The sequence below is a fragment of the Vanessa atalanta genome, chromosome Z (genome assembly GCF_905147765.1).
Source record: "Vanessa atalanta chromosome Z, ilVanAtal1.2, whole genome shotgun sequence".
In the NCBI taxonomy this organism is placed as follows: domain Eukaryota; kingdom Metazoa; phylum Arthropoda; class Insecta; order Lepidoptera; family Nymphalidae; genus Vanessa; species Vanessa atalanta.
In genome coordinates this window covers 10,051,916-10,072,470 of record NC_061902.1, presented here as the reverse complement: position 1 = coordinate 10,072,470, position 20,555 = coordinate 10,051,916, and the positions used below count along the sequence as shown (strand labels likewise).

Below are 20,555 nucleotides of genomic sequence, written 5' to 3'. Positions count from 1 at the left end.
ATATCATTTTTTAACATAATTTTTTGAGAAATAATTTATAGTCTAGTCTATTTGCAGGAAATACATATTTATATCCTCAAATATGTATTACCTACATCTACTCATTAACTATATTAATTACAAATAGAAATAATCAAAATAAAAACAATCAAAACATAGTAAACTTTTCGTATTAAATATTTAATATTAGTAAACTTTAATTCTACTGTATTATTAGACAATAAATTACATTTATAAAAGTGTAACTTAAAATACTTGAGTCCACGCCGTTCATAGTCATCTCAAAAAGGGGGCGTTTTTCTTTTCTCAGATGATCTGAATTCTCAACTATTTCCTTTTAGTGTATTATTGAACTGAATGTGTGTGAATTGTGTTCGAAATGTTCTCATTAACTATATTTAATTTAAATAAAAACATTCCACTTGAAAGTATTTAATGAACTATTTACTTAACAGAACTTACAACCTGACTGCAATAGTTGATTATCCTTGGCATGTAAAATTATTGCATTTGCTTAGATCTGTGGTCAGATTGCTCAAAATAGCGTCGGAGAATTTTTTAATTATTCAAAGGTTTAAAGACTTAATAAGAAATATGTAATAAAACAAATTAACCTATTACATTGCAATGTAGTCACATCTAAGTTTTCGATATTTTAATAATACAGAAGGATTAGCAGTATTTTAGTAGGTCGGTTAAACGATTTTAGGTCGTGTAGGTGTTCGATCGGTATGTGGCACAATCAGGCAGTGTTATGAATGAGGAGGCTCTGTTGGCACGGGCTTCCGAAGAGCGGGAGCGTATCTTCCAAAGATACGAGAGAGGGCGAGAGAACCTCGCTGGTCAAATAGATCCCTGGGAAGATCCTGAATTTGAGGATTACCATAAAACAGATAGGTATTTTAAGTTTTTCATAAAATATGCCTTAAAACCCTAGGGTTGTAACCGAAGTTTGGATATGTGTTTAAACATGATGGCCAGTGCGAATTTATATGTTTTTTAAAACTTGATTGCATTCTTTAATTATGTATAAATTTGTGTTACGCATTTGCGATTTTATTTCTTATACATTTGCAAAATGGTAATGCCTATATAAGTCTTAGCTCAGTTATATTAAAGTATTATTTTATATTGTTTAATATTTTCGTTTTTTTTTTATAAAGGAATTATAGATCTACTCAATTTTAATGCTAACCTGATTGCTGATTTGACATTTATTTTTCTTAGTATCTAAATTCCACTGTTAGGAAATGACCTGAATATAGTACTTAGTAATTAGAAAAAACCTAGAATAAACAAATGTCAGACAATCTTTTAATAATGTTACTTTGCCCCCTATTTTTCTCATGAATAGATGTAATTTATAAATGAGTTGTTAAATTGCATTTTTAGCAAAATCTCTTTGTAGCACTTCTACATTAAGTTCTCTTAGATTAATTAAAGTATGTAGTATATGTATTTTAGCTTAGGCTGTGCAAGTACAATCAAGTTAGTAAAGACATTGCTTTTAGATTAAAATGAAAATAAATGAACTGTTCTCATGTGTATTTGCTTAAATAAGTTTATGTTTAATTTTAAAATCAAACATTAGTATGAACATTAAATAAACAAAATATGAAGCATTTTCTTTATGCAAAATTCATTCCATTTGTAAAAATGCATGATTTTTTTATTACACATTAGAATTATAAGAGTGTATAGTTTCTTCACTTTAATTGCTGAGTCAGCCTTATTTTAATTAATTAAATTAATTTAAATTAAATTGTTTAATATTTATTTTAATATTTAAATTAATCAATGTTATTATAATATGATCATTGACAATGAATGTTGGAATTTGATAATGTCTAAACCTTTTTTATGAGTGGTGGAGACCAAGTTATCTGCTCCTAAAATGTTATCTCCCTTGCCTATACATTGGTCCATGACTGTAAAGTTCACTGGCAACCCAACTGAAATAGAAAAACAAGGTATAAATCGCATTGTTCAATACAATCTTCTATACTGGTTAAACAATCACCAGGACTATTAATATATGTGCAAATATACATGGTCTGGACATTATCTGCTGGGCTTTGCTGGGCTTTTATATTCATGAATAGTGCTGCTTTTTGAATTTTTTTTTTATATTAATTTATATGCAATAAAAATCTCAACTTTTATACATTATTAATTAAAAAACACAACTGCCCCGAATGAATTACTTCATTTATATCCCATGTCAAGGGATGAGGGATTTATGTATATACATGTGTTTCTTTATTCTGCCATAAAATTTAAATTCCTGAATAGATTTGGACATATTTTTAGAATCATTATACATGATACTGAAAATATTCAACTCTTTTTAGGGTAGTTGTGTGGAAAGACTGATCTAGTAATGATTTTTGTTTAAACACTTTGAATTATATGGATTTAATTTGCTATGTGAATGTTTTTGATATTATTTTTTTCTAAAATCTTTGCTTTTCTGCATTGTTTGTTTCATTGTTGTTTATATAAAAATAATATTATGTTATACAAAGAAAATAATTTTTAATTTACATATTTGTTATCTGCATCGTCACACTAGCATCTGTAATAAATATAACACAAATAATTTTGTAGATATGGATTCATTCACGATGAGAGACTCACACAAAAGACTGCGCCACAAAAAGTTAATGTGGAAGTTGAAAGAGAGAAGAAATGGGTCAAGATGCTTGGATCCTGGGAATCGGCCACTACAAAGGAAAAGTTGCACAGGAGAATATACAAAGGCATTCCAAACTCATTAAGAATTAAGATATGGTGCAAACTCCTAAACGTAAATACCATAAAATCAGATAACCCTGGGAAGTTTCAGGAGATGCTAAAACTTGCAAAGCAATGGTCTACAGATGTGAGGCAGATTGATTCAGATGTGAATAGACAGTTCAGAGAACACCAGTTCTATAGAGAAAGATATTCAGAAAAGCAGTGCTCGTTGTTCAATGTTTTGTGTGCTTACAGTATGTATAACTCTGAAGTGGGTTATTGTCAGGGCATGTCCGGCCTAGCTGGTGTTTTGCTCATGTATATGGATGAAGAAGATGCTTTTTGGGCACTTGCCATACTTTTGTCTGATAAGAAATATGCCATGCACGGATTGTATGTTGAAGGTTTTCCAAAACTAACAAGGTTTCTAGAACATCATGATAAAATTTTGATCAAGTTTATGCCAAAGCTGAAACATCACTTTGATAAGTTTGGCCTTGATGCCATACTTTACTCTCTCAAATGGTTCTTTGTATGCTTTGTGGAACGAGTGCCCTTCAGTTTATGTTTGAGGGTGTGGGATATATATCTGCTTGATGGAGAGCGAGTGATTACTGCTATGGCCTATACTATTCTTAAACTCCATAAAAAAGCTATTATGAAGTTAAATGATATGGATCTTATTGTTAATTTTATTCAGGTATATATTTTACATATGATATATATTATAAGGAATATATTAGTTAATTAAAGAAACATTTGCTTTTCAGGTGAAACTTCATAAAGATTTTGGCTTTGAGGACGACATTGTTATTTATCATTTAGAACGATCCATGGAAGAACTAAAACGAGCTAAACTCGACTACCCTGGTCCACCGCCGCCCTCTGAGATGCCACAGCGTCAACTCGGCTTGTTCGTGGAACCAGACAAAAAGTCGAAAATCGGCCAAAGAGCCGAAAATTTCTCTGAAACCGAAAAACATGCTCGAGCTACAGTCATTTTAAGGTAGGAAAATACGAAATAATAACAAACCGTTTGAGAGATGGTTTAATCAGAACTTGCATAACTTATGAAGAAGTGGGTCAAGAGGCAGCAATGCTTTCGTTTTAAAACAACTTTTCACGTCGCCCTTTTTTTAACATTTGACATTTAATGATGTTTCTGATAAAGCTGTTTTCTCGTAATAATTTTGCGGGTAATGTTCGTGCGGTCAGAACACGATATAAGTCATAACAATATTTAAATCGGTGGTTAATTTTATCACGTTGTTTCACACCGTTATTTGATTACATTATAATATGTTACTCGTATTGTTTTAGGCGTGAAAAGGCGGCTCTTGAGTTGCAGGAGCTTCGAGTGTCACAGAGCGACACAGTTTCAGGTAATTTGGAGGCATCGCCGCCAACGTCGCGAACCACGTCCGACGAGAGCCTCGGTTCCGATCAATTTACGCATTTATGAACTTGTGTATAAATTCGAAGTCACCGAATTAATTAATTCATTCCCCTATTTAAAATATTGAAGCCTTTTTACTCTTATTTATTTATTTTTTTATTAAGTAATAGACAGTCAATAATTACCGTGTATGCCTTGTGTAAAGTAAGCTATATTTATTCGTATAGATTCGAGTGTACATGTAGTGTACGTTGAAGTATTAGTTTCATATGTTCTTTGATTTATTATTGGCTATTTCATAACACAATCATGTATGCGGCACGAGAATTATTGTGTTTTAAGTTTTGCTTATTACTCAATGTGATTTACCTAAAAGTACAAATTTGTTTAAACAAATCCAGCACATTTTATTACACACTTATGTAAAATAAATTATATAAATAAGAAAACTGCAAATTATGCAAAGTTCATCATTTTATTATTATTATTATATATTTTTTTCGCGAATATCATCGGAATAAAATTAGTACTCAGATATTTTAAATGAATCTGTAAATAATAACTTTAAGCCGTTTCAACACAGTATAGAAATTATAATAAATTATATTTTAAAGTGCACAATTAAATCATTTTAGTAATGATTTTAAATGTTACTTAAAACTAATATAGTCTATAAAACATTTACTCCCTTACTATTAAACATTGTGTAGCGGTTGTATGGTTACACAATGCCTTGTCTTTTTCTTTCGATTGTCTTCTTACTGAAGACAGAAAGAGACCAATAATACGTAATTATTCACTCGTTGTTCCAATTTCATTACTAAGGCCCTGACTGCATTCCATTTGAGTCTTACGTGTTTTTCGTCTTTATTGAAATCTATTTTTTTTATAATTCACGTTTTGAGTTTTCCGGAAATCGTTTCTATTAAAATAGTATTTAGTTATTTATGCATTTCATTCAGACAACTAATTAATTAATTACGATAAGAAAAACCCTTTACAGGCAAAAACCCTTTGATTTATCATAGTTTTAATAGATTAATGAAGTGTAAATATCTTAACGGTTCTAAATGTAATCTACTGAGAGGAACCGGCAAGGATCTCAGTAATTAGTCTATAATGTGAATTGAATATTTGCATTTAATATTTTATTACACCTTATCAGTTATAGATTGTAAATTGCTACACCGGATTAAAATTTAAAAAGCAAAATTGTACCGGGTTTTTTATTAAAAATATATGGACATAGATAATTAAATTTTGCTCACATATAATGAATGCGTAAGTACTAGTTTTTTTTTTTTTTTTTATCGAATCGCGCTCGAACAACTTGTCAAATCCTAGACATGTTTCGAAAACATGTATAATCCTTTGTATATTTTATTTAATTATTCTGAATTAGAATTGATGGATTTTATAAACTATATGTATATTTAAGTAACATTTAATATGAGAAGTTTGCATTAAATGTTCTTTAGGCTCGATTTCTAGTCGATAATCAGACACGTTATGATAATTAGATCTTAATCGGCTAACTCTTCCGACCTGTCAATTAAATGAAATCAACTTTTATAATTTTTGTTTAGTAGTAAATGTGCGAGATGTCTTTCACACGAAATAAATACGGTTCCTTAATAATATACGCGGTTTTATGATGCATATTATTGTATTCAAATCACACGCTTAAATCTGTTTTGTTTTTTTTAATCAACGTTTTACTTATTCTGTCAGATATCCTCTTCCTTTAAGATTGTTAAAGAATTGAAGGATATCGTTAGTGATTATTGTCCTTACACTCTACTAGAGTGTATTATTAACTGTTATATATTGTTTTTACTTTCGTTTAAAGTTTTGTACATTTTCACAATACTACAGTTCTCTACTTATTTGTGACTAAAACGAACACCCTTACGCGTATGCATTATTTATATGTATAGTCGCTTTCAAATGACACCAAAAATAAACACGATAGCAATCTCTAATTCGTTTGCAGTTATCTTCAAATAGTATTACGTCCATGTCCTACTTTTCAATATGACAAAGTTTTATAGTTTTACATTTTTCTATTTTAAATCATAATATTATATTTAAAAATGTTGATATATTTAGCACAAATTATATCGAATTCCTGATCCCTTTTAATACTCATCACTGCTATTCGTTGTTGAAATATTAATTCATATAAGTAAATGAATCGTATACTTATAATCCTACACCCGTGGACTCTAGTTTATTTTATGAAGTTTGCCGAACGCGGCTATTGTTTACTTTTGTGTCGTTTGAAAAAGCGGCGGCTATATATACAACTATTACATAATTGATTATATTAATAATAATAATATTTAAAAAAATGTTTATCGTTTTAAAATGTACAAGAAAGTTGCAATTTTAAATTCAGACAGGCGTCGCAAATGCTACACTTGTGTTTATAATTCAATTCATGCTCGGCGGTGAAAGAAGACATCGTGAGAAAACGAAAGTAAACCGTATCCGCCAACACGCAGAGTAGGAGCGTGGTGTGATAGCTTCCAAGGCATTAACGGAGCACATTTTACTTACTAACTGTGGGAATTTATCATAATAATAAGCTTTAATTAAAACATTTGAATCGACAAAAGACTTCGGAATGAGGGTGCTAGTTAAAATAATATATTCGATCAACATAATGATAATTTAGTTAAAACAACGAAATTAGAAACAAATATATATATATATATATACACATATAAAATGTAAAATTGCAATTCTTATTTATATTGTGACTAACCCAAAACAAGTTCTAAAAGCACGAATTGATGCGGTACCGTGTTAAATATGCTACAATACAAAACGATGCATCGTTGTAGCTCAGGTTGAATTTTGTGTGACTTTGTACAATATCCGCTTAACCCGCCGTTTCGCTGCGTGTTACATAAGTTTAGGTCCAGGCAGTGTCAAGTTAATGGACATCCTTGACACTGCGTTGCGCTTGCCAATTCTTCGTTCATCACTTCCCGCACATAGTTACTATAAAGCCTAGTGTTATAATATATTTTTATTTTTGCGCACTAGCATGGCCATGGTGGTACGGCGGTGGGTTTATGACATGTTTAACAATGTGCAAATAATTTTTCATTAACATTCTTTGCTTGAGAATTTTAAGTTTTATATCTAACCAAAATGTTACTGGTACTAATCAAACATTATTTCAAGTGCTCGAAGTTTATTTAGAATTATTATTCTCTGTTTTTTTTTGTTTATATGTCATGTAATTTATTTGCTCATACATCATATATATATTTGTACGTAATTTTTGATTAATGACTCTATTGGTCGTTACGGACACACATTTCATACATACGGATCTAGTATTTGTATTTGTTTATTTTAATCTTTAATACTGTTTGGGTGTAAATCTCTGCTCAAACCTGATATATTTATTCTACATAAACCCACCCCTATCATCCAGTTATAAAACATGGTGTTGCTTTAATGGTATTGTTTATATTTTGTATTTATTAGTTTTAAGTTTATTAGAGTACGTTTTATTGATTTAGGTCGAATTTAGAAAGTGAAGACACATTATGATAAGAACGTATTTCGTGTAACGATGTATCACTTATTGTCATGTTATGGAAAGTAAATTATTTTAGTAACGGTTGTTGTACTGAAGTTGGCACAATAAAATTGTTTTCTATTTTTAGTTTTGCCGCCCGTTGTGGTATGAAGACACCAAAACGTAGTTCATATCAAAATACCTTATTTATGGTATGTTGTAGACGTATTATTAATTAGATATCACATAGGTTATGTGTCACAAGTAGATACGGCACTGCAATGTATCCTATTATGCTTTCCTTAATGATCTTGGAATATTATTTTATAATTTATGTCACCCGCCTTACACACTATATTTTATGAACAATAAAAAAAAAACATTTTGAAACATGTTCAGTCTTCAGTTTCTAAATAATCATAGATTATTCGATGTCTTGTAATTAAAGCTTTTTAAAACGGCCATTGTATCATACTTGAAGGTAAAATAAATTAACGAGACAAATATTGTTTAATATTTTAAAGTAGTATTTTTTTTTGCCTTCAGGCGAAAATATAACCAACGCGGTTCCCCTCCATACCTCCCAAGCCTCTATGAACATCCTTCAAGACGTCCCCCCTCTCGCCCCGCGCTATTCGATCAAGAACGATACCGAAAACTACAATTACCTCGTCAAGAGTGACAATGTAAAGAGAACTCGTCGGAAACATTATTGAAAACGAATCGTTTTAATAGTAGCTATGTAAATAACCGATAAGTAATAAAGTACCTTTGAGTTGATTCAGGTTACGAGCAGAGATTTTTGTTACATTTGCATGAGATTATTGGCACTTTGTTTGCTTGAAATGTGTGTGTACGCCCGACCGTAACTCGAGGTAAGTGTAATGTTTTGCATGTTACTTGTTTGATTGCTCATCCGCTGTAACTTATCTACCCGATGTTCGCTTCCGCTAACATATTTAATAGCAAGTTCATATTTGAATATCATTCCTTCACTCATAACTAATTTCTAATCCGCAAACGAAGCACCGAACGTCAGGAATTTTAAAGATCTATATTCATTGGGTATTTCAATGAAAAGTTGTTATAGTTTATTTTAAATCAATACTATAATATTATTAATTTCTGCAAAAGTTTTTAAATCGTATTCAATGAGTCATAAATTCGTCCAAAATCTGCAGATCTCGCGGCTCGAGTTCGAATTTTGATAAACATTGCGAGTTTATTTCGTTAACTTCATTCCAGTCTCAGATTTTCGGTCCATTGAACTATAAGATGGAAGTGATATAAAATGTCTGCGTTCGCGTATACAATAGCTTGAATTTATTGAGTGCATAGATATCATTCAAATACCCAATGAAAAATCTTAAGCTATGCAGTATTATATGAATAGTTGGCAATGTTCGAAGTAAGTATAGTGTTGTGTTCAGATCACAGCGGGGTCGCGAGCGGCGTTCGGTGCGAGGATTCGACGTCCGCGCTTGGTTCGCGTCGCTCGCTCGCCGACACGAGCGTGACGAGCACGGCCGACCTCAGCGTGTTCTCGAGCGGCCGGTCGCACGCGCCGGACAACTCGCTGGACACGCACAGCAACATCAGCGACGACGGCACTGGGTCAGATGGGTGAGATTATGTAGACGCACTATACCACGTCCCTTGCATATTTAGCTCAGACTAGCTCTATCGTCGTCGGAATTGGCCACCAAAACGCGTTACTTATATGGGTTCTCTACTCATTGGAAAATGTTCCATAAGACACTATCTCAATTATATGTTTGTGAAAAACCCTGACTTTATTAAGAAAACCAGTGAAATTAAATACGGGTCTTTACAAGTCAACACATATTCCTCTACACTACACTGGACTATTTAACATTGTACAGCACAATGAAACGTTTAGAAATACTAATATTAATCTCTGAATAACGACAGTTTTGACAGAAGAAAGTGTGAGTGTTCCTCCTAACAGTCGAAACTTAAGTTAATTTACTATGTCGAGGTCATAGTCGCATAGATCGGCAGTCTAGGCCCATTCAATTACGTAATTTTTTCTACTCTTTCATAGTACAGAGACATCGTACTTTAGGACATGATCACTCGCATAAATTTCGGTCAATAATCCGCTTAATCATCTACTATTTATGCACGTTTTGTCTATCTGGCATCCAGATCTTGTACTTACCTATAGAGGTCCGGAGAGGTCAGTCCTCAACAGATTCACTGTTATCGTGCATAAGAAACTGTTAGTTATTGCCATAGTTGCTGAATGTTAACTAAGTCAAACGCACGGCTTAAGTATTAAGATACACGCATAAACCGATGTGCCACTGTAGTAGTAAACTGAGGATTTGATGCTGAAGACAGGAATCAATCGGAAGCCAAACTTTCGCATCATTCTACGTTTTGTTATGATCCTTCCAGATTTTCCAGATCATATTAATTATGATGGCCCCTAACAAAACACGACAAACACGGCCAACAGTACTTGCAAATAAAACAAGCTCTAAGCTCAGACCATCAAAACTTTATTTCTCTCACTACATGAGCCATAGTATATGGTGTGATAAGCCCATTCCGGGCTTCTCGGTATTGCTATAGTTCTTGAAGAAAGATAGACACTGTTCAATGTTAACTGGCAATGCGAGAAAAAAATCAGCGTTTTGTGACGTACTTTGCCTGAATTTAATAAACTTTATGCCTACGACATGTGAAGTCAGTGTGTCCATTCTTATTTGGTTCTCGTTGTTCTGGCACCTGATAATAAGTACAGAATGACTCTAAATCATATCCAATACCAAAAATGTTGACTCCAACTCTAATCTCGGTATTTCTGTGTACGAAAGTACGTAGTGCTACGTATCTTGTCTTGCTGTCTGTGATTTTTGTCATCTTATACTCGCTTCGATTTACTTCTGTAACTAGCTTTGTGTTCTTATTTTAAACTACAATATTTTTTTCATTCTCCAGCTGGCTTTTTCCTACCATCATGTCATTTTGGATGACATTGTAAAGCATAAAAAGACCATATTTTGTATTGCAGAAACTAAATAAAATAATTGCTTCAGAAAATAAAATGGTGACGCAGGTGGCAGAAAGTAATGTGTGTTTTAAATAGAAATTTTAATTTATCAGAAATAGGAATTGAAATTAAATATTTGTTGAATGAAATATAATTATTATTCTGAAATTGGGACTCTAGAGGGAGCTGTGATTTAATATTTTTGTATGTGTTTTTTATTTTGTTACAGTATCAAGTTATTACATAATATGCGCTATGGCAAGCCAAGAAAGGCTAACATGATGTTATTTATCTTATATCTTAGCAGTAGTAACTATGTACAAGTCTCAGTACAGTCGTTTTCCAATGTGTAGAGAAATGCCCGTAAAACATCCATAAAGTATTTATTTTATCACAAATTTTAATTGAAGTAAAATGTTACCTAAACGTTTCGCATCTTAATCTTTATAATTGAATTGAATAACTTGTAAATTTTGTACATAAATTATAAAATTAAATGATAAATAAGTTTTTATTCCTGTTTAACGTTTGACTGCAGGTATAAAAATCGTTTATTTTTTTTGTATAATTGTCTCATTATTTTGGTGGCAACTCGGAGAGCTGGGCTTTGCGCAAGTTTCCACTATCCACGCAATGGTTTATCCAGTCGATCTTCACCTGTGCCTTTTGTTATTTCACCTATATGTTTATATATTAATTTTGATCCGGTAACTTATACTTTAACTTAACAGTATAATGCATAACCTACTACCCAAGCTTTCCTGACACTTATATTTTTTTAATGTATTTTATTAAGTATATAAAATTAATTTGACAATTATTTTTAATTTCAAATTTCACCTGATTTATTATAAATTGCAATAGTATCGTAGAAAGTCACATAAAATATGTTTAAATAGATAATTTTGTATATAATGCTTTTTATATATGTAATATAATATTTATTCGTAATAAATATACGGTACTCAAGGTGGGGTCAAAGGGACCGCAGCAAAGCAAACCGGTGGCAGAGCTGGCGATCTCAAACTAAGACCTATACTTAGCTACCTTCGACTTCAAGGTGTTAATAAAGACTGAATATTTAGCCGAAGCTGTGTTAAGGGGTAAGGTGGGTCACTCGCTCACTGCCCTGCAACCTACATTACTCAAACTCAAGCTCATGCCGCAGCGACTCATATCAATATGCTAAAGATTGCTTTATTTATGGATTTATTATATCTCATGACCTGTAGTGCGGTTGGTCTTTACATAAACTTGTTGGTATACATAGTTATAAAATTAACCGAGTACGTAACACGTGACAGTTTTATTGATTAAGTCTTGACTATCAATGTATATCATAAAATTGCCATATTATTTGTATTTTATTACGATTTTTATTTGTGGTAACAATGATACATTAGGATCTATATGTAGGTATATATATTCATTTGATATGTTAAATATAACAAAAGTGGAGTTAAAATTATTTCGAGATTATAAGATTGATATTATACGTGCATCATATGGGAAATGTTAGTTTTACTTAGTAATCATCAATATGTACATGTATTCGTTGGAATCGCGTTGCGGTTTGAAACGCATGTTATCAACGTCGTGTTAAAAAGAATTATAACGTTCGTTCTATATACAATATAATGAACAGAAACTAGAAGAATAACAATATTTAGCTTATTATTAAGGACTAACATATTATGCACTATGGAATAGAATATATATGATATATAGTCTCAGCTTTTCCGCCGCTCTTTATTTAGTGTGTCGGTTTATAGCGCTGCTTATGCCATGTTTTATTGATAATACCTATTTATTTTTAAACGACAGTCGCTGGTATAAGGATTTAGTTAAAATAAAAATCCTTCTAGGTTATAATCGGAATAATTTGGAATGGAAAGAAGTATTATTTATAAATCAGTGCCTTCGTCCTATAGTAATCGTATTAGATTAAAAATAAATATGTTGTTTATTTTAAATATCGAACTATATAATGATCTATTGTAACACTGATTATTACTATTTATTCAATACTAGCTGCTTCGCTCGCGGATAATAAAAAATATGTATTAGTGTATCGCGACACGTTCGTCGAGTCCAATAACATAGTAACTCTTAGTAACGGCTATGACTAAAACGTGCCGTAACTGCCCCTTAAAATCTGAATATCGCAAAATCCTTCTGCCATTTTTTACGATATTCGTAGTTATCCAACTGCATTTATCACAATTTAAATATTTAAATAATATATCTTCATACCAGCGACATTTAGGAACATAATATATACAACATATTAAATGTTAGATAGCTAATGCATTTATCTAGTTGAGCAAAAACTGTTTATAGTAATCACGCTGGCTATGAATTTACGTATTTATGTTTAATAATGAAGTTATTAACGAAATTGTAAAATGTTTCAGATCGGGCATTTGTAGCCTGAGCATACAGAGGGCGCCGTCGACTTCCCACTCGACGCCGAGAGCCACGCCTCACCCGCCCTCCGTCTCGCCTCAATCCGAAGACGTGGTTCGCATCCACGTCACGTACAACCCCCTGGCCGCTAGTCCATCGCATTTACAACCAGTCAGTCCCTCCAAGTACAAAGCATACGACGAACACCACAAGCCGATGTCACTGGGATTCTACACCAACGGCGCCGCGAACCTGCCGTCGGACAATAGAATCAGGATCCAGGTATCGTCCGAGGAGTTACTGACGCCCGTGGTCGACTCCGGTCGCATCATAACCCAACGTTACATAGAATCTCATGCAGGGATCTACGATATTAATTGAATTGATCAATCGATAAATACTCGATTTTAATGGATATTTATTTTACCTCGAACTAGTGTGTCGAGTTTTATCCAGTTAAAATGTAAAGGTGATACATTACTCGAATTTACGTTTTTTAGCGATTATTCAGTATGAAATATTTAAATTATTTTCTTATAATTAATTTTTATTATTTTTTTAACTCGATCTTCTCTATCAATTGAAATGATGCCATATTTTTTTGTATATTAGCATTCCGTTTTTTTTAACGACAATAAAAATATCAATTTGGATTTATTTTTTATTGTGTTTATTTATGTTATTTTTTCTATTTTTTTATTATTTTATTGTTTTACTAACTCGCGACAGAGTATCTGTCAGCTAACTAACTGCCCAAGTGCGTATTCCTCGTAGGGACTGACATTTGAGATGGCTTCAAATATTACGAAAACGTTATAGTAAACGACTCCATCTTGATATAAAAAATAGTGATTTAAGAATCTCAAATGTAAAGTATTTATTATAACTTAAGATATGTTCGCTAATTTTCATGAATAGACTTGAGTAGACTTAAAACAGTTCCATACATTATTATTTATCTTGGTTGGTTTAAGTAAAATTTGATATTTAGTTTGATTAGGTTTTTCAAATTCGGATTTATATTTGAAATATCCTTGTGTTAAGAATACGTATTTTAGTGCCAAAGTTTTGCAGTTTTGGTCTTCCATCGTCAAAAATCTGCTCTCTGAATGGCGTTTATCCAATTACTAACTTATAGTATTTAAGAGGTTCCGTAGTCGTCTATGCACTTTAAACAAATATAAATGTAGGAGTTTAAAATTTGTATGAGTAAATTTAAGTATCATATTTATTGTTGTATAGTCCCAAAGCCCATACAAAATACATACAAGATGACAAATTATTTCCATTTATATACATGATGACTACGGAATCAGACCTGCATGCTTTTACTCAAAATCGTCCGAATTATTTTATTATTATTAAAACTTATATTTTTCTTATTATTTTTTTTTAGTATCACATAATAATTACTCGAGGAGTTTAATATGATCGGAGAGACATAAAAATATATATATTTTAAATTGGCCCGTGTCATTAAATAGTATATTATACAGAAAAGACAATTAAGTATTAAATATGATAGAGATATGCTATTGGTGGTTTCTGCTTCTAATATAAGTTTATATAATTGAGCTGAAAGCTAGATATTATAAGATCAAAGATTAAAATCGAGTACCATAACAATTGCCTAATAATTAACTAAATATATTCTATGTGTAAAATTTATTGTAAATTATTGTTAAAGTACCGTCATGTGTTTCTTCTTAATATTGTATATTTTTAGTAATTTTCAAACTCACAGTGAGAATTGCAATAATATCAATTATTTAAATCTATTAAGATAATTAGAAATAGATGTATCATTAAATATCGATGTTACCACGTGAGATCGTTCAGAAATAAAATTATATATATGTATATAGTATTATGAGAATCTGATTGCTAAATATCTGCTCTAGGGGAATGTTCTGTGTAATTTCATCCAGTAGGATAGAAAATATAAGGATAACTTATTGAAATATCAACACACTTAACCTATCAACTAGGTGTACTGAACACCTCCTTTTTTTTAAGTTCCTGCCGTCACGTTATTGCTATATTTTTTTTTTTATTTATCATTCCGGATCAATCGCGTTGTATCAAATTTAAGTCTTTAAGAACATTTTAAATCGAAAATTTAGAAAATAAATGAAATGTCGGCCTTTTTATATTTTATTGAATTACCTCGTAATGAGACTGTCCAATAAAATTAAGCCGCCTATATTAAAATATAAGCTATTTATTATCTAAACTTTCATTTAAAAAACGGCTGAAATACGTTTTTATTTTACGTTACAAAAATATTAAACAATTAGACTGAGAACATTTGAGTTTTATATAAAATGAAAATACAACCTGCGGCTCAACACGCGCGTAATTTAAAAAACGCCAACTGAAATTTTACTCCTTCGACAGGTGATTTAAAAAAGTAGCCTATGTCCTTCCCTGGGACTCTCAACACCAAATTAACAAAAGAAGCAACGGACAGAGTTATTTTCGCATTTATAATATTAGTATAGATACAATACAGATATAATTTTTACAGATAATATTTGCTTCGATATATTTATCTTAATTATTTACTTATTAAAATATATTTACTTCATAAATATTCGTTTAATACATATTGAAACGTACTTAGGATGTCAAACACTTTTGCGCTGATATTTTTAGAATCAGATTCGTTAATATGACATTGCTATGTAATATATTTCTCTGGGCTCTCTGGGCTCGTGAGACAAATATCAAACACATTCAGCTACGCGTCGTCAGTTAAATAGTAACGAATTTATTTGATTTAAAATGGTATATTAGCCTAACATTACAAATATCAACAATACTATGCTATACTTATGAAATAAAAAAAAAAATTATTTTTTCTTATCCGGTTATTAAGTTCAAGTTTCGAAAATAGCAATATCGTGGCAATTTGTCTCTAGACTTGTTTATTCTTTGAGTATTTTTTCTACAGCATAGAAAAAAATATATTATTTTGATTTTCCAAGGTCATCTTTTCAACTTTCATTACTAGATCGGTCATAGTTATAATTTTTTAAATTCATAGAAAATTTCAGGTATCGATTAGAATCCGACTGATGTATTAATACGTTTATACATTATGCATGTAGGTAGACCGCTTTCAATTTGTAATAAATTGAATTCGAAAATAATCCAATACCAAGGCACCTTATACCCTCTTATTAATATTTACTTACAACCAAAGTGATTCCAAATACTGTTAAGGATATTCTATTGTTGTGTTTTCTAAGTTCATGCAATAATATGACAATTTATTCCTTTAACTCTTACGTAGAATACCTATTTAATTATATATGCATTTTCATTTCACCTTCGTTCTCTGAAAATAGACGTTTAAGTAGATTTATATTACCATTATTCCCGATTTTTCATTACATATATAAATCTTTCAAACGCTTTTAAATAAAAGTAATAATCATTTTGTAATACAATTGATCAAAACTAAAGGTACTTTTGTAGATCCTAGACCCGCTGCCAACAGTGTAATTAAACGCGGGAGCAGGACAGCACTTATAAGGTGCTTTGTCGCACGTTGTTATTGGTGTGTGTAACGTTCACGCTTGAATCTATGTATACGATAAACTGCACATTGCAGATACAGTGCAAAAGAACGAAACAAAAATAGTAAACTGTTATTAATAATCTTTAATAGAGGTATGCAATTATGTAATTGTGATTTGTTTTCGGTGAACACGATAAAAATAAAAAAAAACTTGTTGCTAAAATGTCTGTTATGAAACGCTCATAAGATGTAATTAACCTATAACATTCATCCTTTATTATTAAAACAAATTACACGACGTGAAATTTTTTCTCTGAAATATTTTTTTTGATAATTATCAAACGCAACTATTTCTAGCACCCAGTAGGCAGCGAGTCTAATTCTAAGAGTCATCAATATTGAAAGAAATTTGTTTTTGAGACATATCCGGCGAAGTCGTAGGGGTATAATTTGTATATCGCAGCAGGTAGCGTTATAGTTGAGGTAGATTGGTTGAATCTCGTCCCTAATGTCGATGTCGATGTCGTAATTGCAATGGAAATTATTATATAGAGAGAACCGTCCGCGACTTGTTAATACTTTGAGTAATTTGTCTCCAGAACACTTTAAATATAAAACAAATGTCCTTCGTTACATGTAACAGCAAACTAGACAAATTGCCTTCGTTGGTAAATTGACGAAGGCAATTCTTATCTACTTCATTTGCTCTACTTATTTCCGGCTTAAAGTCAACAGACAAATATAAATTGTTTGTAAAATGCCTAAATAATCTTTGGGAACGACGTTGTTTTTTTTAAACAGATCGAAATAAATGTATAGATATCACATCATCATTTATTCGTAATTCGTTGATCACGTATCCTCCAGGTCTACGTCCTAGGCCTGTATACATTTACTTAGCTCTCGAGTTCGTTTAGTTCTTTTTTTCCACCAAACGATTCACCAATCCGCAGGATCGCTTTACATTTATAATTGTTAGTATTCATATTCAACCTCATTTTACCGCTTAAAATATTTTCCATAGTTTATAGTATTCTACAAAATGTCCGTAGTCGCTATTTTTAATTATCTAATTAAATTAAAAATAGTAGGGAATGTATTTATTTATATATAATATAATTACGTTATAAGAACATTTTCTTTAAAATTAAGATTATATTTGTATCTGACGTTTAGTGTTACAATTTTTGAAAATTACATAACATTTTGTGTAATTTGTAAGAAAACAACGATTACGATTAGTGCATTTTGCTGGACTTGACAAATTATTGATAATTTATGTTAATTCTGAGCTTACAATTTACTTAGATTTTAATTTGAAGTTACTAATTTAAGGTTACATTAGCAACTGTTACCTCAAATTGGTCTCTATTTAGGCCATCAAATATGGGGTCAATGGTCATTAAGATAAATGGAATGTTGCATGTACTTATATTTAATTACAGTGGTCTATGTGAACGGCTTTGCGTAGGCTTAGTCTTATATTTTTTTATCTTTGCACATTCAAATTTATTTAAAAAAAAAAAAACCTACACGTATTCCCTATTCTGCTTTGTTACAATAGTATCTTGCACAAACCATACGAATATTATATTAATAATATTAGTTTAAATAAGGCAACAATCAAAACTTTTTCGTTGGTAAGTTATTTATGTTTAGAAATTGAAACGTACGTCCAAGTTTCCATTTACGAAAATTTCTGTGCCATTTATCGATTTCAATATCTGATAATATGATTTTTATATATAAAAGGTGGGTATTTTATACAAACGGTTGTATCTACAGGAAAATGTAAAGAACGTGTAAAAGTACAATTATATTTTTTGATAATTTTGAATAAAATTCGAAGTCATAATTGTTTTAGGAAAATCTAATTATATATTCGTATAGCTGCTATTTGTTAATTGTGACTACTCTTACTGCCCCAACATAAATTACCCAGTATATTGAACGATTGCCCTCAGGCACTGTATATATTTACATTTATAATTATTAAGTACGCACAGAAAATATTTTTTAACAACGAGAATGTCTTCTTAAAACAAAAGTTGTAAATTTTTAATTCAATGCACTTTATCTAAAGCCATGTTAATGGTACTTAATTTTTATTTTTGTTATTTTATTAAAGCAATTTTCGCCCGTTTCTGTTACTATGTAACCAACACATTTTTAATGTGTATCGTCATTCCTTTCACTTTTGTGCAATCTGTGTGTATGGTTTTGAATGGGACGGAAATGTGTAACTGGAAGGCGGAAAGCGCGCGTTATTTGATTTGAGCAAAGAGCGTGTTGCTAGATATGGTTGTCAGTTGAAACTCTTAGAGAGGATTTAATATTAATGTTGCGTATTACCAATGCGAGATCAGATGTTACACATAGTATGTGAATAATGTGTTTTTCTAATTGTAACTTCTTTTGGCGCAATAAGAGTATGATATCATTGTTGCAACATTCTATACATATATATATACATCTTGATTTATTTGTCGAGTTGCCTGTATTTTTATATTTATGCGTTAATAATGTAACCACCATATTTAATTTATAGTTGAAGCAAATTTCCATTTTGATTTAATCTAAAATATAAGTCAAAAAAAGAAACGAAACAATTGTCTGTCATAGAAATATATCGCATTTATGTTGCCATGAAAAAAAAAAGAAAAACAATTGAACAATTCTAATAATGTCAACTTTTGAAAATACATTAAGTTTTTTATTGTTTCAATATTAATAGTGAATAATAATTCATTTCAAATTACTCATCACTACTAATTGTTTTGAATTTTACCTACAATTATGTCGAGTTTAAGCCATACACAGGTGTGACATGAGGTTAAAGAATTGCTTTAATATATAACTATATAATGACAAGATAAGTGTTAATATATTATACAGCCTGTTTTATTTCTTTTAAAGCTATTACATAAATAATGCAATATTATAAACTTATGTAATTACCCAACAATTGACAGTCGAAATATAACTTTGGCGGCAGATTTTATGAAATATTGAATGACATTATTTCATAAAATCTGGATCAAATAGGAAAAAAAAACCTTGTCGAATCCGAAGAAAAATAAATTTTAGTACTTTATCAATTTTGAAATCAATGTAAGTCATCTATTGTATTGAGTTGTATGCTTGAGCTTGTTAGTCTAATATTTCTCATCCTCCGTAATAAATAGAAAATCATTGACTCCTCTCTCTTGTTCTGCAAACTTATGATAAATAACAAATATTTGTTCTTAATATATAAAAGTTGCATTTGACAATTTGCAAAGTATTATAGCATTAATTTATTTTATTATACATTTACATAGCACGAATATTAATTATGTATCAAATAAATTTATAGAATTTCAATTACTTTCAAAACACTTCCGTTTCGTTTACTTAACGATTTCATAGTAAAACAAAGATTTAAATAAATTTTACGTACACATAGCATTAATAAATGAATACTAATAAAACAATTACAAAAATTAAAAACCGTTATAAAACCGTTCGACAGTAACTATAAAGCAATACTTTTATATAAATTTCTTTTTATAAATTTCAACTTTAGTACGTAATTTCATATGTTAGAAACGTTAGTTAGAAATCGTTGCATGTATATATCACTTAACTTCCAACAGTAGTTTAATATTATTGTAGTGTTTAGTACTAATCATATGATTCATTCGTGTTAACACGTCAACTGATGTATTAAAACAACGGCCTACACCATTTAACAATAAAATTCCGTACCCCACACTGTTGATATAATCGCCTTCGTTATTTCCACGGGACTGCTGTCTGCGTCATAACGTATTCATGGTATTGTCATTTCCATATAGATAATTAAGAGGTGCTAGATATAAAAAAAAATATAAATTATCCAATTAATATTATATATATTTTATTCGAGATGATTCTAGACATTATTACTAATGATATACAT

At 30.7% G+C, this 20,555-nt stretch overlaps 1 protein-coding gene across 6 annotated transcripts; it reads left to right on the top strand.

The window, feature by feature from the left end:
* The first annotated feature begins 300 nt into the window (after positions 1 to 300).
* On the top strand, positions 301 to 14,743 carry LOC125076244 (USP6 N-terminal-like protein). 6 transcript variants are annotated; one of them, XM_047688326.1, is made up of 7 exons: positions 301 to 495; positions 710 to 897; positions 2,608 to 3,436; positions 3,507 to 3,742; positions 4,057 to 4,118; positions 9,086 to 9,290; positions 13,101 to 14,743. In XM_047688326.1, exons 2-7 carry the CDS (start codon positions 755 to 757, stop codon positions 13,471 to 13,473), a joined length of 1,848 nt encoding a protein of 615 aa, XP_047544282.1. In that variant the 5' UTR covers positions 301 to 495; positions 710 to 754; the 3' UTR covers positions 13,474 to 14,743. The 6 variants fall into 6 exon arrangements, with proteins under 6 accessions (XP_047544282.1, XP_047544281.1, XP_047544280.1 ...); XM_047688325.1 differs by having other exon boundaries at positions 301 to 596; XM_047688324.1 differs by having other exon boundaries at positions 301 to 572; positions 13,101 to 14,742.
* The last annotated feature ends 5,812 nt before the right edge of the window (positions 14,744 to 20,555 follow it).